This window comes from Lepisma saccharinum, chromosome 27, assembly GCF_977018435.1.
Source record: "Lepisma saccharinum chromosome 27, izLepSacc3.1, whole genome shotgun sequence".
NCBI lineage: Eukaryota > Metazoa > Arthropoda > Insecta > Zygentoma > Lepismatidae > Lepisma > Lepisma saccharinum.
The window spans coordinates 26,489,601-26,513,601 of record NC_139255.1 but is presented as its reverse complement, the minus strand read 5'-3'; the positions used below and the strand labels follow the sequence as shown (position 1 = coordinate 26,513,601).

At 40.2% G+C, this 24,001-nt stretch overlaps 1 protein-coding gene across 1 annotated transcript in view; it reads left to right on the top strand.

Annotated features, from left to right (window-relative positions):
- LOC145980204 (dipeptidase 1-like) overlaps positions 1 to 24,001 on the top strand; it is a 186,195-nt gene that overhangs the window by 67,914 nt on the left and 94,280 nt on the right. The window contains exon 4 of the mRNA XM_083113231.1: positions 11,840 to 11,996. Within this exon, the coding sequence (XP_082969357.1) occupies positions 11,840 to 11,996 (157 nt within the window). The remainder of the gene's footprint in view (positions 1 to 11,839; positions 11,997 to 24,001) is intronic.

The window sequence follows — 24,001 nt, the reverse complement described above, 5'->3', positions numbered from 1 at the left end:
GGCGCAATAGAAGCTGTCGCTAGGCGGGTAAGAGCTTGAATGCTATTGGTTAACATTGCATGGTGTGATTATGCAAAGACTAATCACAGCCTTAGAGTTGCAATGGGGTGAGTGATGCAAACTGAACGAGAACAGTGCGTTTGGGAACAGAAAAGGCGTAACATCAACTTTCTCGGCGTGGAAAGATTTCCTCGGTTAGGAGTAGTGTATTCGGACGTCGCGTTGCGAGTTCCTCGCGATTGATCAAACTTTTTTCGGGCGTCGCGAAAATACTTTTATAATCACACATCACATTCTCTGGCATAAGAACAGTATAAGAAGAAAAGTTGATACCACTGTTTTTAGTGTAAAATGTAGTGAATATTGGAGTTTAAGGTTTATTTTCAAATACAAGGTAAAAATTAGATATTAGTGGTTTATTTCCTTTTGTGTTAATCTTTTCACATTACGCAAATTAGCTAACTTAAGACTTGCGAGTGACTGGTCGGTCTGGCGCCATAAACCCAGAGCTCACAAGCCGAATCAGGGTACTACATTCAAAGCAAAATCAGAAAACAAGTAAGCAATCTCAAAATTGAAAACGGATGAACTCAATGCAATAATGGCACGCAGATGGTTGAGTTTTTTCATGACGTTCGCTAGATTAGTCAGGGTGGCTACTGTAGGACCATAATAAAATTCAAGTATAATTCCCGGTTTTCAAGGCGAACTTTACAAAAATTCAAGCAGATGTTTTATCTATTTCAAACTAAGGTTTTACCGTCTCTCACCAGCCACACACATACACACAAACAAATTCTTATATTAACAATAGGCCTATATGGTTTGTGCGATTCCAATGAATCCAATAATTCTAATTCACTTGGACGGTACATATATATAATTTAAGGCGCAGAGTTTACATTTGTCATTTCACATAGCTACTCGGCAGTAGCGTGCCTGGGGGGGGGGTGGTAGGGGTTATACCCCCCCTTTGGCCCAATATTCCTAAAAAAGAACGTCAATGGTAGGAATATACGACAAAAGAACAAAATGAGGGCCGACTACCAAGAAAAAGTATAGGTAACCCCTCCCTTACAAAAATCCTGGGCACGCCACTGCTACTCGGGACTATAAATACATCTACAAACACAAGTCACAAATGTTACGGGAAATAGTAATCTACGAAAAATTGTTAATTCTATAAGAATTTTAAATTTACCTAATCAACTTCAAGATATATTATTTTGTAATAATCTTCCGTCCATCAGATGGATTGTTCCGCAAAGGACACTAACAAAGCAAACGGATTGACAGAATTCTGTTTCATTTTCCACGCAGCTTTCTTTTTCTTCCTTGATAAAAATAAAATCTAAATTGTGAAAAATTTGTTTCAGGTCATTAATAAATATGTATAAATTCAATGGAATTGAGATTTTAAAAAGTTGCAATTTTTCATGTCTACGGAGAAAATTTCAAGCAGAATTCACGCACAATTCCCGGAGCCAATAATTCACGCATAATTCCCGGAATCCAAGAAATTCCCGGTGAGTAGCCACCCTGTTAGTAGAAGTTGTTAATGTGACAAAACCCGACCTGTTCCAGACTCCCTTCTCAGGATTAAACAAGGACAACAATAAAATTTGCCACTGGAAGAATATCCAGTTAATCATTTTACAGAGTTGTAGTAACTCGTTTGAAAATGCCTTGTGTATGATTTCGTTTTAGTTTTTAATTCAGTTAAGATGTGTGTTGGTTTGTTGCATTTTCTGCAAAGTTCAATGAACTACAGGCTTTCGTACTCAGCCGGTCGATCATACAACACTCGCAACATTCGCTTTTTTGTCCTGCCGCTGCGTGCCTTGGAACTTTGGTCTTGGGGTTAGTGGAACAGGTGGATGTGAGCTGTTCCCTCGGAAGCTATTTCGCAGCGTTTAGCCAAGGCATTTAGCAGACGCTTAGACTGTAGAAGATTTTTTCAGTTCGTTATGAATGTCAGACGCAAGTTCTCAACGAGATTAGGAAGTTATGGACTTTCTACACTCAAAAGTATCACTTATGACGCGATTAAACTTCAGCACATAGCAAAAACTGGAAGAAAAGTGAATCCGCAATATCTATCTGAGGGAACAGCTAGAGCGTTCAGCTTCCGTGGTGCCGTGGGGTTCGTTTACTTTCGCGCGTGGTCGGAAATACTCGGCTTCAGACAGTAGAGGGCATGATACTAAGAGACCATGGTAGAGCATGTGGTGAGAACCATGATGCGTTGGGGGTAGGTGACGTCAACAAACGTCCAGCCAAGGTGAAAGATTTTGTTCAGTGTTACTTTTGGAAACGTTGATTTGGGGAGAAAGAAGTGTTCTATTATGTTAATATAAATAATTTAAATAGCCCAAAAGCGCAGTAAGTAGGAGGGAACAGCCTGTTCCCTCTGTTCCATGGAGGGACCGCCACTGATATATATATATATATATATATATATATATATATATATATATATATATATATATATATTTAAAAACAGGTTTCTTGGATCTGGCTCCTCCCTCAAAAAAATCATCCTGTGTACGGGCCTGGTGCGCGGTATTATCAGAAAGCAGTGTTAGTGTCGTTTGGAGAAATTCATAGTGCAAGTGGCACTTACATACGAAATGTGAAAAATAAAAATAAATGCATCTTTCTGAAATTGTAAAGAAAGTGCCTAAATTAAATTCATTTTTTGTTCGGAAAGTGTTTCTGAATCAAATCTGTCTTTAAAAAGTAGCCCCACGAGCTTCAACTGTAACAGGTCCTCTGATCGAAATCCCGATATTAGAACTGCAGATTTAGCTCAGAAAAAAAAATATGTGACATTGTCGACCCTCCAATTTCCCATTGTGAGGTATAATTAACGATCAAAATCAATCCATCTGAACCTCTTTGTGGTTAACTTCCGATGACATTGAATACATCATTCAAAATTTGCTGAAAGAACTTACATTTTTCCATTGTGAATCTTGTTTTCTCTTAGCAAACGAGATACGTAACAGTTATTTTTCAGTATTTTAAAGTTTATAAACTTTATTAATACAGAGCGTGCAATTAGTGGAAGTGATGTACTGTGATAACAAAAACTTTCAGTAATAATAATAATGATAATATTAATAATATGGGTCGCGGTGGTCTATTCGGTAGGGCGTCTGGCTGCCAGTCCCGGAGACTCGGGTTCGATTCCCGGGGTTGTTAATATAAGGTCGAAATTTTTCCCGCCTCGTCACCGCATAAAGTGGCTCTGGGGCTCTCCCAGCCTCCAGGAAATAGGTGCCTGGTTGCAACTCTGGGAGGTAAAGGCGGCCGGAGCGTTGTGCTGATTACATCACCTCCAAAATGGTCGTAATCGAGAAAGCCCCCACATCACGTAAATGTGCGTTCATGAAACTGTGCTATATGTACTGGTAACTTTATCTTTACTTTACGATTATAATAATGTCGTCAGGGCCCAAAGCAAAGTATAGCCTAGGGTCCAAAATGTTATGTAACTAGGTATATACAGAAGGTTGATCCGTCTATATGTGTCCGATTTTAAACCTTCACTCCTGCTCACAGAATTGACCGATCTGAATGATTCAAACAGCAGGAGTAAGCCAAAGGCCTCTAGTATCGCGTCAAGTTCGCGTGTGTGTGGTGTGTGCATCATGGCTTCCAAGATGAACCGGGTTTGGGAAGGCTACGTCGTAGAACTTTTCCACGCCAAGTTTTCTGTGACACAAATTCAAAAACAGTGCGGGGAAAATGGACGTGCATTGGGGTTAATGGCCATCAAGAACATAATTAATCGACATAAACACCACGATGTTCCAGCATTTCGTTCACCCACAAAGGGTAATAGAAAACCACCGTGTACTGCGGTGACTCCACCTGTAGCTCGGAAGTTGCGCCGAATGGCCCTACAGGAAAACCCTCCTACGCAACGTGTGATGGAAAGACGAGTGCACGTGGCACAGTCAACTGTGAACCGCAATCTACGTCACAAATTAAAGCTCCGGATGGTGTTTAAAAGTCGTGGACACTTCCTAACTGCGGCCCATTGGAGGGAGAGAAAGACTCACTGCAGACGCCTCTACGAACGCCATCTATCCGGGGAAAAGTGTAAGAAGTGGAAGTTTGTTGCCACACTCGATGAAGCATGGATTTTTCTATCCGATTGTGGCAAAATTCGAGCCGTAACGTACACCCCACGAGATGCAAAACCCCTCCTGACTTCATCCGTCAGTGCAAAGCAAGTTTCGCAAAGGGATTTCTGGTTGTCGCGGGATACTGCTATGAAGGCAAGTTAACGATTCGGCAAGTGCCTAAAAACTGCAAAATCAACTCCGCATTTTAACAGCAACATATCATCACACCAATTTATACAGATGATCTGCCCCGTTTGTATGAAAATGCAATAAATCAGGTCCGTGTGCATATGGATAAGGCCTCATCACATACATCTCGTTCTACACAGAGACGTCTGCAACAAATGGCGGCAGACACCGGCATCCAGGATATTCCCTTCCAGGAAATGCCAGTGAAGTCACCTGATGCCAGTCACATGGATTTTTGCGGGTTTGGCCTATTGAAAAGAACACTTGCATCTCGTCGTGTCACCACTGTCCGTGGCCTCTGGAAAGCCTGCCGGGAGGAGTGGCTCGAGATTCCCGTTCCTGTACTTCAACGGAGCCTCCTACAATGGAAGTTACGGTGCAGGGCTATTGCCAGGACCCACACATCGACCCAGGTTCTCACATCGAGGGCAACCGCTGGTGGTCCCGTGGTTTTTCCTAAAGTAGGTGAGACGTCAAAATCGGACACATATAGACGTATCAACCTTCTGTAGAAAGAAAATTAGCATCCATTAAAGGTCTTTCTACTGTTACGGCGGCCGATCCTAATGCTGGGAAGGGAAGTGGAAGCGACCAATTCAGCATGACAAGAAACGAAGCAGCCTGAAGAAAGAGGTTCACGTAGTACTTCCTCCCACCGCTTCTTATCTCTTGGCGCTACCGCTGTCGTCTGGTTCGTCTGCGTTTTAATCCCCGCTCCCCACATCCCTTAGCCGAACGAGGACCGGCCGCCGTAACAGTAGAAAATACCTATAGTCAGGGAAATATGTACTCGCTCTGCAAATATAGGTTTCAGAAACTTGAATTTGACGTCTGAGTATACGATAGAAACAGGAATATCTAATAAGCTACCGCAGGAGCAAAATCTCTGGGATTCCTCTCCATTACACCTTTTAGAACATATGTATAATACATGAGAATATACATCTGTGCATGCTTCCCTTTAAGTAACCATTCCCGGCAGGAGCCTTCTTCTCCTGTACCATATTCTAAATAAAGAGATGGAAAAAAGATGAGGCAGTAGTTTGCACACGAAGAATTGCTCCCTGAGTAGCAGTTCCTGGGAGGAAGCAGAGGGAAAAGCCCAATATTGAGCTCTCTTCGCATGCCATTTCACCGGCGGGGCAGATTTCAGAAACTGAAGGCAGGATTGGAACGAGAAGAAAATAAGGGCGATGGGGTTGGAAGGGAAAAAAAAAAAAGCAGTCCATATGCGGGAAGCACTTCTTTTAAAACTAGCGAAATCATTTTCGGCGTTCCGGAAAGTTTAAATTTCACCCACGATATTGCATTAGGAGAACATTGTAAAAAAATATCGATTTTTTTTTGGAAAGATTCAGTTCCTTCTGCTAGAAGAAGTTCTCCTCAGAGGGCATTGGCTCGGAGAGATTTCAATATATCCGAAGGATATCCCAGTCGATAAGTGCAGAATGAACGTAGATTTTTTTTCTTTTTTTAAAAAAAAAGGAAACTTGGTTTTTCTGACGAAGAATATTTCAGAAGAGGTTTGTTTTTAGGAACACTTTATATTGTCGTAAGCCCACACATACACACACACACACACACAGGGTGTCATTTTAATGGCGCCCACGTACCACAGAAACGTATCGAGGACATAAGAAAAACATTTGTCCTTTACATATGTCTCGTTGATGCGTCGTTTCAGCGCTACAGTCGTACAAAAAAGCCTGTTTTGCCGCCTCAATGCTGACAATCTAACACAACATTTGATCACATTTGTGACGTCATTTCCTGCAGCGCAACAGCGCACGGCAGTGTTGCAAGGAACACACAAATTTTGGGAAAAATGACAGACTACCAACCTCATTCAAACACAGTACACAAATGTGTAAAAGATATCCACTGGATATCTTTTGGGTATTTGTGTCGGAAGTTCTGAATATCCAATAGATGTCCAGGAGTGCTTAATATACATCCACTGGATATCCATTTGTCCGCATACGTGATATCCAAAATATATCCAGAAATGGATATGTTTTGGACATTTTCGGATCGCTTTTGGACATGTTTTGGACATCAAGTGGGACGTAACCTGGACATTATGCTTTGATTTAGACTTTTTTGTACGCACCTTGGATATTGTATGGACAGGAGAAGTACAATTTTTGGACTAATTTTGGATCTCATCTGGATATTATTTCGATATGAAAGGATGCATCCAACAGTCAACCACCAATGTTTGTTGTTAATTTTCTTGCTCGCTCTCCCTTAAAATAGGCACTAGTCAAGTTGGATAGTTCAATGAACTAACTGATCTGTAACTACGAACTGGTAATGAGCAGGCTGGAAAGTTCATATAAAGTAACCGAACTCTGAGTGTGTCAGTTTTTCTTCACCACACATAGCTCCTGATTATATTGTCATGAATCAGAAGGGTTGCTCATATGTGATTCACTTTTATTCACTGCATTACATTTTCTTCTCATCCTTGTAGTTTATTTTCACACATCTTTTGAATGGTGTTAAAACACAATTTTTCATTATATTTGTAATCAAACATACCATTATTTTTGTTACGAAAACTTAAGTTTCTTTTATACATTTTGCCAGTGTCATCTAGTGACTGCAGATAACATCAACATCATAATGTATCCACATTTCACTTCATAATACTGTATTTCGGTTTTATTTCATTTTGCCATTATTGTTTATGTCTAATCATTATCTCTATTGTTATATTAAATGGGTGTGTCTGTTGTTATATATTTTTTTAAAAAGTGCCCAACCAAGCTAAGTACCACATAATTACTTCAAGCTTGCGTCCAGCTTGCCATATCAAGCTTGCTATCGTAAGCTTTCCGCAATCTTGTGTGCTATCTGGGAATATTTCTTGGAGATTTGTGAAGCATTGACCCGATTCTTGTATGCAAGGTATTGTAGCGTTTCTGATTCTAAGATTTTTAAAAGTTTCATTCGCTAATAGTAGCAAATAACAAGACGCTCACCAACAAGGAAAACAGTCACAAGCTTCTGATTCACTCAGGCCTCAGGCGTAAAAAACACGAACTGAAAATGATGTGCATGGTTACTGTCTGTTATTAATATACGTATATAAGGAACGGGTTTTCCCGGTTGAGCTAAGTAGGATTTACTCGATTTTAGTCTCTATTGTATTGTAGCGTTTAGTAAGACTAAATCGAAAGTTTCTGATTCTAAGAAGAAAATATTAAATCGCTAAATATAACAAGTAAATAAGTTTAGAAACGCTAATGCTTCAATGCAATAATTGTTTCAATTTCAAGATAAAGTATAAAAAGTATACACAATGGGAATAATATGACAACATTTTTTTAATATTCGAAACATATCTTATTTATGTTCATTGTTGGATAACAAGTTCTGGATCAGTTCTAGACATGTATTAGATATCCAGAATTGTATCTATTTTGGATATCCAGTTTTGAACAAGATATGGGTATGTTTTGTATATTCAGAATTGGATGTTTTTTGGAAATTCAGTTTTGGAAGAGATCTGGCGACGTATTGGATATTCGGAATTGGACAATGTTTCTTACAACCAGTTCTACACACGTTTAGGCTGTGTATTAGATATCAAGAATTTGTCGAGTTTTAGATGTCCAGTTCTGGATATCCTATAGACGTCCAATGGATATCCATAATATCCATTTATCTGATCTGGACATTGTGGATATCCAATGGATATGTCTGGGAGATTTGTGCTGTATGGATTATTAGATATATAGAACGAAGCGAGGAACGCTTCCAGTAGACCGAACATACTAGGTATCACAACCTACCAGCGCCAGAAGCTCAGCAGTCGTCCCAGGGGAAGGGGGAAGTGAAACAACTATAGGATAAACGGTAAAATATGTATCAACAATTAAAATTAAGTGGTTATATCGAATTTTGCATCAGCCATGTCAAATATCATCAAAATCAAATTTTATTGGAATTACAGCTTGTGGCTGTTCACGCACAGCTACAAGTAAAATATTTGCAAATCTTCTTGCAAGGTTGATATATAAAGGTTTGTGTCCCGATGCATGCGTTGTTGTATTGTAGTGCTGATAGCGGAAGTATTCGATTGATTGATTGATTTATATGGTTTATATTTTTATGGTTCCACTTTATGCACACTAAGGCTAATCGGTACTGGACTTACAGTTTAAAGTGGGATGGATCCGATCCATTATGTGCCTCCACCGGGTATCGAACAATTGAACCCTTGATTACAAGGCGACAACGATACCGCTGCGCCATCGGGGAGACCCTCGGAAATATTCGAGGTTCACGTTGTTACATTATGGCTGAAACACGTTCAACCACAGTAACAATCGGTAGCGAATATACTACCATGTCACACATGAAAACTATTACAAGTGTCTGCGATGCGTAGACAAACACAGTCGACGAAGAGCGTGTTTCACTTTTACTTATATATTGTTATTTTCAATCATTTTTGCAACTTGCCTCATAATGCGATTAATATACGAGAACATTACATTACGTGTTACTTACCTTTGGAATTTTGAGTTATTTTATTTTTATTTCGTCAACTGTTCAGTGTGTCGCAGACAACGAGTATCAGAAGGACGAAGTGAAAAGACTAAATTGTAGATGTCAATTTGGTAACGAGAATTTCAAATATTTTACAGTTGTCTTAGAGACAAAATCCGGTATTACCAATTCCTTTTGAATACGTTAATTTTCTACCATTTTTCGTATCATTGGTTCACTTCCCGTTGGGTTACTGAAGTGAAGTTACTAGCTTTGTTTTACGACACGTAATGTGGCTGGTTGTAGCTATGTCATTGTTCACAGAATATGTGTGTTCCTGGCAACCCTGGAACACAGCCTCAAGACAGGAAATGACATCACAAATTCGATCAAATGTTGTGTTGGGTTGCCAGCATTTAGGCAGCAAAACGGGATTTTTTTGCACGACTGTAGCGTCGAAATGACGAACCAACGAGAAAAATATTACTGGAAAAGTTGTCTGGGGTTTCGTTAAATCTAGGGTGTACGAAGTAAGGAGCAACTGACACAGCGAATAGCTGCAGCAACAGGGGAGATCATGACAGGTATTTTGGAACATGTATTCCGGTGTACGCAGGAGAGGTGGCTACTTGACCTAGACTTACAGGCCCACGACATTGAAATGTATTGAGTTTGTGTTCTATTCTACAGTACTTTTCAGTAATAATGTCATTTTTGTCAAAAAAATGCTCTTTGACTGAAATGTCAAGATACTTTTGAATCACCCTGTATTATTTTCATATATTCATACTACGTTGGTGTTTATATCTTAGTAAGTGCAAATATGATGATTATGAATGTTCCTTATTACACAGACAAGAACAGCCTGCATAATGTTTGCCTTACTTCGCGTTAAATTGATTGGAAGTTGGAAAATGCTAGGTTATAATATCATATATTACAAAGTTATATTTTTCTATCGGTCAATGCTTTACTTGTATCTTGAGAATGGACATTACAGGGGAGACTCATGGGAAGAAGCACTATTCAATTCAACCACATATACCCAAAGAACCTTGATATCAAGATATTAATCTTTGAAGGAATTATTTAACAACCCTTGTTAGATCTCGGCTAAACACACCCTTCCCCCAAACACTTGTACACTAGGAAGATTGTGCAATCCCCAATCTGTCAGTGTGGTGCAACTGAAGGAACACCTGATCATATTATATTTGAATGTCGTCTCAATGTAACTACACGTGATTATTTCTTAAGAGATCTAAATGAAGCTTGTCAACACTTTTGAGGAATCCGATACTTACCAACTACAAGGAGAGAAAATATTGTATTATAAAATTATGAAATGTAAAACAAAGGTAGCTTTGGTATAGCTGAAGAGTAAAAGCCAAATATATATTTATAAAAAGGGAAAAATAATGAAGAAAGAAGAGAGGAGGGAAGGAGTCCAGGAGATAACGAATCTATCTAGGTCCATTGTTGGAAGAATTGATAAGGCGAGACTCTTACCAGGTATCTGTCCATCACCTGTCAGGTAGTGTCAATTACCTGTCAGGAGATTCCACACTCAGGAATTTCTTACAGGAAATGTTCTAAGATAATGACTGGTGCCTTCCTGTTGTTTTGTGTAAGGACCCTGTCTGGGAGTGTGTATATATAAGATTATGTCTTGTATCTTTCATGGATTTATTGTAAAGTTTCGTCTGAAGAAAACCCTGTTAGAGGGTAGAAACGTTACATTTTATGTATATTTTTATACTATAAGTTTTACTTGGTCAGCATTTTAATGTTTTATTAACATAGAGACAATTCTTAACTGTGCTACCACAAGAACCTTACTTCGAAAGGCATTAAGTATTACTCAATTAGGCAACCTGAAGGATGTCTTTGCAGTCTGATTGACTAAATCCCGTTAATACTAAAACAATCTTTATTGTAAATGGTTAGTTTCGGGTCCTGAGGAACTACTATTTTTTCTCTTGAATTTGTTCTTTTGTGTATTGAATGTAATCACTATTTATTCTCATCATCACAATTAACACAGCAACCTTTCATTTCAATATAACTGAATGAACATATATTTATTTAATTAGAATTGCGGTTTGTTTGAAATTCAGTGCATAAAGAAGAGACTAATGAAGCGTTTTGTTTGGAATTCAGAAATGTATGTCACCGAGACCTGGGTGCAATGAAGAAGTGGCGAAAAACAGGCGGAAGCTTAGAAATGTTGCTATGACTAAGAATGGAGCGTGTGAAATGGACAGTGCTGCAAGGGATGAAGAAAAGGGAATGTAATTGACTAAGAAGAAAATGTCTAACTCTTCAGTTTGAAGAGTTAAAAAGTGTTAGGGAAATAAAAAGATGCCATTTAATAGATGTTGATCCTGCGCTGGTATAACGCATAGAGCACAAAATCGGAAAGTCTTTAAGTTGTAGTGACCATGCCCATCGGAGTGCTACATGGAGAGGGTTTCGCTCGAGCTCTCAATAGTTCGCACGAACGACGCTAGATAGCGTATGGAATTGAGAGCTTTCTCGCTCCAGCGAATAACACTCGAACAGGCAAAACGAGCGGTATATATACGTAAAACTGTAATTTGTCTCAAGTATTGGACCCTCAAATATGGATCGTGAAGTAAAAGACGAAGTGAAATTGAAACTTAATTGAACATAGCCATCATCTCAATGTTAAAATGTTGTTTAATTTATCTTAACAATGCACAGCGGTATACGTGAAATAGATGTCTTTGGGCTAAAACTACCAAATGGAATATGTTACACATAACACGTCTACGATTGTTGATTGTCTTGTCACATTAAAATGATATCCCATTGTATACGCTCGAGGGTGAGAAACTCGAACGAGTACGAGCGAGCGGAAGTGGTCCCATGAAGTACTCTAATGTTAATTATGTAGATAACAATGTATGATTGAACATTTAATTTTAGTTTCATTACAGTTCAATTCATTTTACTTTATTTGAAGTTTAATGACATGAAATTCTATTTGATCTTTGCAGGCATAACGATTTGCCGTGGAACGTCCGGAAGTTCTTGAGGAACCAGCTCCGCAACTTCCGCTTCAACGAGGATCTCCGCCAGGAGGAGCCTTGGTCGAAAAGCTCCTGGTCGCACACGGACCTTTACAGGCTGCGGCACGGGATGGTGGGTGCTCAGGTAAGGGTCAGTCACTTAGGCCGAAAAACTTTCTCTAAATGCATGCGGTATTCTTCCGGAAACACATTATTTGGTGGAGTTTCCATTGAGCTGGGGTTGGTTAAAAATGCAATTACTTTTTTATGGGGATATACAGCGTGTCAATATAGTATTCATTCCATAAATGTTGTCCATGCAAATCTTTCTAAGCAAGTGGAGTGGACGTCGTTAGTACTAACATGAAGAACATCTAAAAAAAATCTTCCCTGTACTTGGCAACACTCGGTACCATTATACAGTGCTGCAAATAGTAAAACAGTGAAAATGGCGACGGTGCTGAAAAGGCAATGTGTATGTTGTGGTAGTGGGAAACAAAATCTCCTAAACAGTTTAGCGTCTGATTTATTTATGCGGGGTTACGTGAAGGACATCGTCTACAGAGAAAGTTACGGATTTGATGGAATTGAAGTCCAGGATCGAGGAGACTGTGGCATCAATCACCGTGGATATCCGCAACATGTGGATGGTGGCCATGTAGAGGTTTATTATTAATGAGAAGTATGTTCACTAAAGATTATTTGAGTGAATTAATGTAAATCCATGTAAGTAATTTATGGACATTATTCGCTTTAATAGATTAATGATTGTTACATTATTTTCTAAAAATAATTTGGTGACTTCACTCTCATTCAAGGGTCTAATGTAGTATATGAGGCAAGTCTTTCGCACACACTTCAACGAAACATCCTAATATTTACCTTTATCCAAATCTACTTACAGTTTGCTAAATTCAAAGAAAACTCAGACGTCACTATATAAAATTTCAATATATTTTTCACTTATTGATCTACTGTCTTTGGTGTTTGTTTTTTTCGTTGCTATGCTCAAAACGTGTATAGAAATTTATACATCGCAATTTCACATTATCAATAATTAATTATACATCTTATTAATTCAACAACGTCTTGGAACATGACAAAATAGTAATCGATAACAACATAAATATCATAATGCATATTAAACACAAAATTAAACAATAAATAATAAATGAAATAAATTAACATCTTTGGGTCAGTCACAATACGCACCCCTCCGGGTGAAAAATTCTCGATTTATTTCAGTTCTGTAAATATCGAAAATTTTACCACATTTAGTTCCAAACTTATGAACATTGCAGTGTTAAATTGTCAAATGTTAGGCCTACTTTATGCTCACATAGGCTAATCCTGACTGAGCCTAGATTTTAAAGTAGTACACCAAGTTACTGAGCAATGTGCTTTCATTAGAGGTCGAATCCCGTACCCCATGATTACAAATACGCGGTATTACCGAGACGCCATTGGGGAGGTTCATTTAGATATAAACTCTGGATACCGAAATGTAATGAGCACAGAAGAAAACCCTTTAAAATATAATATAATATTAAATGTGTGTGTGTGTGTGTGTATATATATATATATATATATATATATCCATACATAAACATATATGTGTGTGCGTGTGTGCATACATATATATATATATATATATATATATATATATATATATATATATATATATATATATAATCATTTAAATATAATATCATAATGCACACATACACACACACAGGATATTCATTTACACACGGAACAGAAAATTGAAAATGCACCACTGAACAATTTCAGATAGGGAAACTAGGGTTCGAGAAGCCACCGTAACGAAATATGGGCTGAAACATGTCGAGCTTAAGCATGTACTATGGTCCATAGGAATGACAAATAAGTGGCATGTATAGACACATGAGTAGCATGAGTACGATGAGTAGCACCATTTATTGACATTTATTTACGACTATGAATTACATGCTTGACAATTGGAAACTACTTTCATAGTTTTGACAAACAGGTGCTAACAGCGTAGAAACGTACTGGCGTTTCAAGAGGTAATTATCATTAGGTATCAAGTAGTTGCTGTAAGGTAAATCTATCATTAAATTATATATTATGTTTCATTTCAAGCGAATGTACTGTCGTGGAAGGAAATACTTCCCCATAGGACTACTGTTATTTAGGCCCTATGGGGTAAGTATTTTCTTCCATGACTGTACATATTGACCAAGAATGTCATCAAAAATGATACCCTTGCCCATCAAAGTAGAATCATCTACTCATTCTACGTTCAGCCATGGATATCGAAGGGACAACAACATTGCTTTAATAGTTGCAACTGTTTCAGAAATGTCATGTAATAATAATAATAATAATAATAATAATAATAATAATAATAATAATAATAGTAATAATAATAATTTGGAAAGCGAAAAATAAATTACCAGAATTTATGGTAATTTTCCGGCCCAATATTAGTTCGCCTTTAGGCCATGGCCAAACTGAGCCTTCGATAAAATAGAACAATGAACATAAATTCAAGTTGTATGCTTTTCTAAATTTTTGAATTAGTATAGGTGTGTGCCATAACTGATAGTCTTGTTCCTATTCCTATTGAGTAACCCTCGTATTAGTCCTGCACCGTGGCCATGCCGTCTAAGGCAAGGTTTGGGTTCCGACAAAGGGACGCGCGCTGGTTCGAGTCTCCAGGGGGAAGCATAACAACTCTTCTCCTGAGACTTCCGTCTATGCATGAGACTGGTGACCATCGTGAGGAAATTGTGAAGCTACGAATGAGTAGCGTAACCTGGTCATGAAAACCTACAACAACGACTGGGAGTTCCTCGTGCTGACCACACGTCGGTAGTACGCAAACGACAAAACTAAATGCTAAGAGGTCTAAACCCGGTCCTCCTACCTAAGCAATTCTTAATCTACAATTCCCTTTAGGAGTAATAATGCATATGTGGTTAGGTTAGGTTAGTTGGTCAGGATTATGTTTCTTCGTGTTTAGTTTCGGCGTTTGGTTCAAGCTGTGTGTGACCCGTATCAGACTCGCGGTAGGAAGCCATTGGCCCTCAAGGACTGTTGCTCCACGGGTTATTATACAGGGTATTTCAAAAGTTCTTCCCACATTAAAATTTACTATAGCTTTGAAACGAACATATATATTTCAGTGAAATAAGGTTTTTACTTCACAGCAGTATCTAAAGTTTTTCCTGGCAAAACTGCATGTTTACCATCCTCATCGTCACATGACCAACTGGGCACCATTCACATCGATACTTCCCTCCATTCTCGTCCTGAGTCCGAAAATCCAACGATGACTGCATCTATATTTACTTTGAGGTCATCCATATATCTTAGCTTTCCGCTTAGACTTCCGTCTTGACACATGCCCACAGACAAAGTCACACAGATCCAGGTCTGGCGACCTTGCGGACCATGATGTGAGTCCTCTGCGACCAATCTACCTCGACTGCACCTTGGAATCACCCGATCGCTCGCAGCCACGTGATCCTCTGAACGCGCAGTGTTGCTTTCACTTGATAGACTTCTGTGCAGTACAAACTTTCTTTCACTGCAATACATCTCTTCGTTACAAAGTTATAGTGAATTTAAATGTCGGAACTTTCGTATTAGGTTTGCATGCAGTGAAAAAAACAATACTAATTTTTGAAAAGCAGTTGAATTTAAGTTTGAGTTGATGTTTTAAGTTCAGTTTATGCGCATTAAGGCTAATCGGGACTGGACCTACGGTTTAAAGTGGGATCCAAACCACTGTGCCTCCTACGGTTATCGAACCCGGGACCCCTTGATTACAAGGCGACGACGCTACCACTGCTCCATCGGGAAGACCTGAAATGCAGTTGATATATATACCATTCACGCACGACGAAACAGAAACATCATGATATTTGGATGTAATCCCACGAACAGCATTCCGTCTAAAATCGCTTCAAATATGGAGATATGCCTGCACCAAGTTCTCCAAGCGTTTTTCACACAAATTAAACACGTCATACATCACTGTTTAAACTGTCACTCGAAACCTTCACGCTAATCACGGTAACCGAGTTAGAAACATGTACGTTGGACAAAAACAAGATAGGGAGTCGGCTAGGTTTGATGGAATCATACGTCTCCCTTAAACCATTGAAACCGCTTTCCAAACCGCAACTGGGACGAGCGTAAACTTTCTCACGGTGCAGTGGTCAGCGCGGTACCACAGCGCATGAAACCGCACATTAGCAGAAGTAAACGAATTTGCGATTCGAAGGCTCGGTTTTGATTCGGGTTTTACACAGTTCGTTACAGATTTGGCATATTTATGTTCACAAATAATCAAGGCTGTAATGGTAGACGAAATGTGCATGCACGCATCAGTCAATCACAAGGAGTGCGAAGGGTGTGTGGTTCAACCACGAACAAACCTTTTCTTCCTCATAAAAACATACCTGAGGCTTTGTTATACGCACTTTAATCGCGTATCTTCTATACTCAATCCCGGGAATCTATGGAGCGTAAAGGCAGAGGAGGGGAGCAATCGAGTGGGCGAAGCGAAGTAGTACACGCTGCTGCAAGGGTTTGTGGTTGCAGTTGTTTTCCCTCTCCACGCAATCCCGTTCCCTCGCACTTGTTCATTGGTGGAGCTCTCTCGAGGGAGAGAGTATAGGAGAATAGAGAGTATACTCAAGTACTATGTTTTAATCTGTATGCTTACGTTATAATTTCTATCTTTATCTTCTTTTGCATTTTTTTTTCACAACGCCGATCTATGCGTAGGAGTGGTTAGCACAGGGCGCTACGACGCCAGGGGTTCCGGCATCGAATCCCGGGATGAGTGTTCTTTGTGTCCCTTCATTAATTTCACCACATCACCTCTCATCCTCATCTTCGCGATTAGCTAAAAGTTGTAACGACCCTGCGAGGTCGCCACATTTAACAGCCCTGCGAGGTCGCAGTATTGTGTTTTGTTGGGAAGGTATGGATGAATAATGCATGCTGAATGTTTGGATGTGTTGACGGATCCACCTCTACGGTTGTTAGTTTCGCTTATTTTTGTTTGACCCTGCGTGGTCGCTGTATTCTGTGAATGTTAACGGGTCCACCTCTACGTTGAGGAACTTAGCTCAGGATTAGACACTGCGTGGACGTTGTATTTGGTAAATGTTATCAATTATTGGGACATGATAATTAAAGGTCAAAAACCAGAAAAGTGGAATGTGAAATGGAAAAAAATGTAAATTAGCTCAGCGAGAAGCACTCTTTGAAATCAGTAAGTACTTGGCAGAAAGGCCTGGAGTTCAAATTCTGAGTACAGTGAGAATGTTTATGACATGAGAGGGTTAGCCATTTTTATTGTCATTTATACTGTTCAATTTGTTGATGCAAGTGAGTGGTAAGGGTAAAGGTAAAGACACTTGAGTAAGTGTGCTAAAGGACATCTTAGTGATACGATTATAATAAACTGTTACATATATATGTATAAACCTGGTTTAGTCTTTCTTTACACCTAGCAAACCCTGAGATATTTCTGAGTCCTTGTACTACGACTGAATCAGTTAGCACATATGGGTAACTTTTGCCGACCATCCAACTGCAGTGTTTAGCGTGTTGAACGCAGCCAGTACCAGTACTCCTGCGCCGTGGTGCTGAGCACTGCGTGGGTGGACGTTGCATAAAGTTTTGGCGCCCAACGTGGGGCCCGAGAGATTGTAAAGACTGAAACCAGCAAGCCAGTGGGAGCCTTTTAGCTACAAGGACTAGAAAGGGCTCATAAGTGTCAGTGTTAGTGTTCTTCCAAAGAATTCACGAAGGTGAAGATATAGTGTCGGTAGTGGAAGAAACCATAGACGGTGTGCCAAAATGGAAAGGGACGCGTCAAGTATGAGCTTAAGAAGCAGAGGGAGGAAAACCGTAGATGAAGAAACTGGGTTCGGATGCTGTGAGGATACCGGAGGAGAGATGGAGTCTTTCCAGTGTTGCCAATGTCTACAGAAGTTTCATTGGAAATGTGAGGGGCAAGAAGAGACCTCAGTCTCCACTGCAGAGTCCAGATGCAAGACTTGCTCATCGGTACCCTTGATGGTTTTAGGACAAGAACCAAGTGCTCCTAGTACGACCCCATCAGACCATTGGTTATTAGAATGGCTGGTGAGAGATAAAGAAGAGAGAAAGAAAGAAAAAGCGGAGGAGGAGAAGCAGAGAAAGAAAGATATGGCTCAATTAGAGAAAGCTAGAAAGAAAGAGAAAGCAGAAGACGAAGCTAAAAGAAAACTAGAGACACAAGAATTTAGGTCGCTAATAGAGTCTCTAGAAGAGAAGAGAGAAATGGAAAAACGTGAAGCAGAAGAGAAAAGAGAAATGGAAAAACGTGAAGCAGAAGAGAAAAGTGAAATGGAAAAACGAGAAGCAGAAGAGAAAAGAGAAATGGAAAAACGAGAAGCAGAAGAGAAGAGAGAAAGAGAATTTGAAACTCTCCATGCCTTAGTTCAAGGTCAAGAAGAGAGGAGACAGCAAGAAGCTGAAAGAAGCAGAACAGAGATGCGAACACTTTTCTCCCAACATAAGACAGACCAGTTAGAAAGTCTTAGGGAGGAATTAGATAAAATTAGAATCTCTTGTCAGCTGGAAGTAGTGAAAGTAGTGGAAGAACAATTAGAACCTTTAGCTGTCTGGCGTGGTGAAATGGAGCAAGAGCAGGAACAAATGAAGAAAAATTTAGAGGTCTGTCTGCAATTGGTAGCTCAGTCTACGACGGAAAATGGAAGTGAAGAACCAGAGAGAGTTAAGCAGATAGAAGCATCTATAGAAACCATAAGTTCAGCAGTAAAGACTCTGAGTGAGCAGACCATAGTTATGGAGAAGGCGGTCCAAGAACAGAAAGTAGCTGCAGAAACGATGGCTAAAGCAACCTGCGAAAAGGTGAACTCTCTTCGCGGAGAGACACAGAAATTGGAGGTATCTCTTCGGCAAGAAATACATGAGCAGACTGGGTCTATAGTCAGAAGAGTAGGCGAACTGCAAGATAAAATTGAACGGTTGCAGCTACAACCGGGAGTGCCTTCTGATGTTCTCCCAGATTCCATTGAACGAAATAGAAGTCTGAATCCTGAAGCAGCCTCTTATGAACCTCCTAGAGTGGTGCAGAATCCTTTCTATATGGGAACCATTCAATCGGATAAGCGTAAGCGGCCTAGAGAAGCAGATAGTTCCGACGGGACATCTCCTCGGCGAAGAACCGAATTTAAGATGCCTAGAATGTCTGACATCGCACACATCCCCAAGTTCAAGGGTGATATCGAAGCTCAGTCAGCTGAGAAATATCTTCGTGAGCTCAATGTAAGCTTCGAGCTCATGCAAGTGCCTGACAATTACAGACTCGAATTGCTACCTAGAGTATTCACAGGTAAAGCTGAACATTGGCTGGCAGGTAACATAGACAGTTTTGTTAGCTATGCTGATTTCTGCATAAAGTTTAAAGAAGAGTTTGCCTCCGAGAAGGCTAAGCAGAGACAATTAACCGCAGTAAGAAATAGAAGATATTCCCGTCCAGTACATGAAAATATGGAGAGCTTCGCTTGGAGCATTTACGCCGCCTATAGGAATCTAACTGACAACTTCAGCGAGAGCGAGGTGCTGAATTTAATCATTGGTCAGTTACCTTATAGAACTCGAAATCTCTGCCTTGCACACTCTCCCAGAACAGTCGACGAATTGACCAGTTTCCTCAAGGACTTTGAAATATATGATGACCCCGACTTCTGGAGAAATAAAGAGGACTTCAAAGGTAAAGAACTTCCCCATAAGAATTTCAAAGTGCGAAGCATTGAGACCAAGGGTGACACTCAACCTGAAAACTCTTGGAGCACTCGGAATTTTAATAGATTTGGAGGTAACAGAGGACTGAACCGTAACCAGAATGGTCGATGGGAATCTTATCGACCAAATCGAGGGCCAGATCGCAGATTTCCCGATTGGAGGAGGAACAATCAGGGACGCAGTAGTCCTAATTCTCCTAGGCGACCCTCACCTAGAGAATCGGGACCAAGTGGAAGACAGTCACCCTCCAGAGAAGTTTTGACCTCTGAGCAGGAGGAAGCCCTAGAAACAACCCGGGACTTCTTGCATAATCAAAGGTCTCAATACTGCCAAACAAACTAGATCCTTGTCTAGGTGCTTCGTTCCCATTTAGGCAAGGGGCCTCAGAGGAGCGACCTGATACAACTATCCAAGAACTGAAGGTTAACTTTCAACTAACTGAAACAGAAGAAGTAAAATTACAGAGTGAACTGAAATCCGCAAGGGAATCAAGGATTAGATATAAATCACCAGCAGTGGCTGCAAAGTTAATAGATATACCAGTGACTTGTGTAATAGATACTGGGAGCGAATGCTCTATTTTAAGTTATGAAATTTGGACTAAGTTAAAGGAACAAATTCCAGGTATTCAAGTGCAGAAGGTTCCAGAGATAAGATTGGTGGATTTTTCTGGGAGCCATAGGAAGCGTGTCTTTGGCAGCAGACGTGTGGAACTGGAGATTGAAGGTATGGTGTTCAGTACTGAAGTTTTTATATTGGGAGGGTTTGGTACAGATCTTCTTTTGGGCATGCCATTCTTGAAGCAGCACGAGGCCGAGATAAATTTCAGAAGAGACTCGGTAAAATTGTATTTTGGAAAAACTCCGGATCAAGATGTAGGGAATCCACTGGATGTTGAAATTGTGCGGTACATCCAAAAGGTCCAAGAAAGAGACGAAGAGTGGATGTATAAACCGGCAGACCTGAAGGAGAAGGTCGAAACTATAGACATTCTGAATGATTCCCAGAAACAGGAGTTGCTGCAAGTGCTGAATCAATATATAGCTGTGTTCTCAGAGAAGCCCGGTACCATGGAAAGTGCAGAATGTGAGATCCTTTTAAAAAGTACCGAACCAGTTCATCGCCCGCCATATCCAGTGCCGCTCTCGAAAAGGGCCGCTCTAGAAAAAGAACTCAGCTTGTGGAAAAGCTGGAACATTATTCAACCATCGGTATCACCATATCTAAATCCATTACTAGTGGTGGATAAGCCCGATGGTAGTGTAACACCGTGCCTGGATTTTCGACTATTAAATGCTATTATGATTGTTCCTAAAAGCTCAGTGCCACCTATTGATGAGTCATTGCAGAGATTTAAACAAGCCCAGTATTTTTCGAGTTTAGATCTAGCTTCAGGCTATTTACAGATTCCTTTGAAACCAGAATGCCGAAAATACACTGCTTTTTCGTACAAAAGGTACGAATTCTTGAAGATGCCTTACGGCTTATCTAATGCTGTGTCTGCCTTTGTGTCAGTTATGCATACAGTTTTTGGACCTGAAACTGAAAGTTATCTGACAGTGTACATAGACGATATTCTGATTTTTGATGTGGATTTCGACAGCCATATCCAACATATAGAAGAGGTGCTCCATAGATTAGAAGAAGTTGGACTTAAGGTGAAACTTCGCAAATGTAACTTTGCTAAAGGTGAATTGGTTTATTTAGGCCATTTAATTTCGGGAGATAAGATTAAAATAGACCCGAAAAAGAACGAAGCCATCCTGAAGTTTCCACTACTTAAAACTAAGAAAGATGTCAGGAAATTTTTGGGGCTCGCAAATTGGAGACGGAAGTTCATAAAAGATTTTTCAATTAAGACAGAACCATTGCTTAAGTTACTCTCTAAGACCGCTAGATGGAACTGGGGTTCAATGCAACAATCCGCCTTCGACCAGCTTAAACAAGAACTGGTAACCGCTCCTGCCCTGGCTCAACCTGATTTAGACCAGGAGTTCTGCATACAGTGTGACGCTTCGACCAAAGGCTTAGGATGTGTCTTATTTCAGGAGCAGAACGAAGAGAAAGCTGTAATTCAGTATGCTAGCAGGAAGCTAAAGAACAATGAAGTACACTACTCCATTCATGAACTGGAATGCCTGGCCATACTTTTTGGAGTAAGCAAGTTTGAGATTTATCTTCGCGGGAGACATTTCAAAATCTACACTGATCACAGAGGGTTAGTTTGGCTCCAAAATTCCAGGAACTGGAACTGTCGACTCACCAGATGGTCCCTGAAACTACAATCTTACTCTTTTGAAATTATTTATATACAAGGAAAGGAAAACACGGTTCCCGATATACTCAGCCGTTATCCAGTCGAAGAGAGCGTCAAGGATGAGGACACCAAATTTTTCCATGTGAACTACGTTTGGCAAGAAAGGGGAGAAGTGGAGGATGTAGAGAATTGGATCCACGCCCAAGAATAGGATAATTTCTGCAAGCCGGTATTAAAGGTTCTGAGGCAAGAGGAAGTTAACGACTCCCCAGTTGAATCCAGGATAAAAAGGTTGTATCAAGTGCATGGAAACCTCTTATTTAGGAAAACATCTGGAGATGAAGTCTCCTGGAAATTGTGTGTCCCCGAGAATCTGAAAAAGAGGGTCTTAAAGGAGAACCACGACGAACTGGGTCACTTCGGCATGGCTAAAACTCTTAAGAGAATTAAGAGTAGATATTTTTGGCCTAAATTGAAGATGGATATAGCCAAACATGTTAGGGATTGTCTCACCTGCGCTAAAACGAAAATGGACAAATTAGGTATATTGAAGGATAAGCTACACATTAACCAGAAAAATCCTCATGAACTTTTATCAGTCGACCTAATTGGAAAGTTACCTATGTCTCATGGGTACCAGCATATTTTGACCATGGTAGATGTAGGGACCAAATTTGTCTCCACTTACCCTCTGAGACGAGGAACGGCCAGGGAAATCCTTAATGTAATGGAGAGAGGATATTTCTCCCATTTTCCAAAGGTGAGAGCAATTCTATCTGATAGAGGAACACAGTTTACTTCGGGATTGTGGAAGGAGTATTTAGGTAAGAAAGGGATTAAGTATTACTTCACCACTGCTTATCACCCCAGTAGTAATACCATCGAACGAATGAACCAAGAAATAGTGCGGTTACTCAGATTGTTCTGTCATCGTGAGCACCAGTCTTGGTCAAAGTATCTAACCGAAATTTCATGACTCCTAAACAACTCTGTTTCAGACGTTACAGGATACGCACCTTCAGAGTTATTCTTTAACAGGCCTGTGCCTAATGAAGTTCTGGACCACTTCAACTGGCCCATCGACGAAGCCGATTCCCAAATAGACAACTGGGATCAAAAGTTATTCATGGCAAGAGTAGAGAACGCTCCAAAAGTGAGAAAAGGAAGTTTAAAGTAAAAGGAAATGCATTCCTGTTGCAAGAAGGTGACTTGGTTCTTGTCAGGAACCATAAGCTGAGTTCCAGAAGGAATAAGACAATCGCCAAACTATTTGAGGTGTTTATTGGCCCCTATGTCGCTACGGATGTTCGAAGCAACACTGCCCTGCTGTTGAACCCGACGACCAAGAACCCAGTCGACAGAGTCAACTTCGACAACCTTCGCCTTTACAGATGTTCTCCGGTGCGAAGAAGAGAAGTAGTAGGGGAAGAAGAGGACCAAGTGACTTTAGTGTAGAAGAGACAGAGACTCTTACCAGTTTGATCTTTAATATTTCCAGTAAATTTTTTTTTCAGAAATTGTAAGTTTTAAATTTCTACCAAAATTTTTTGCCCGAGGAAGGGGCGTATGTAACGACCCTGCGAGGTCGCCACATTTAACAGCCCTGCGAGGTCGCAGTATTGTGTTTTGTTGGGAAGGTATGGATGAATAATGCATGCTGAATGTTTGGATGTGTTGACGGATCCACCTCTACGGTTGTTAGTTTCGCTTATTTTTGTTTGACCCTGCGTGGTCGCTGTATTCTGTGAATGTTAACGGGTCCACCTCTACGTTGAGGAACTTAGCTCAGGATTAGACCCTGCGTGCCGCTCCTGCCCTGGCTCAACCTGATTTAGACCAGGAGTTCTGCATACAGTGTGACGCTTCGACCAAAGGCTTAGGATGTGTCTTATTTCAGGAGCAGAACGGAGAGAAAGCTGTAATTCAGTATGCTAGCAGGAAGCTAAAGAACAATGAAGTACACTACTCCATTCATGAACTGGAATGCCTGGCCCATTTACCAAATACAACGTCCACGCAGGGTCTAATCCTGAGCTTAGTTCCTTGCTAGGTGTAAAGAAAGACTAAACCAGGTT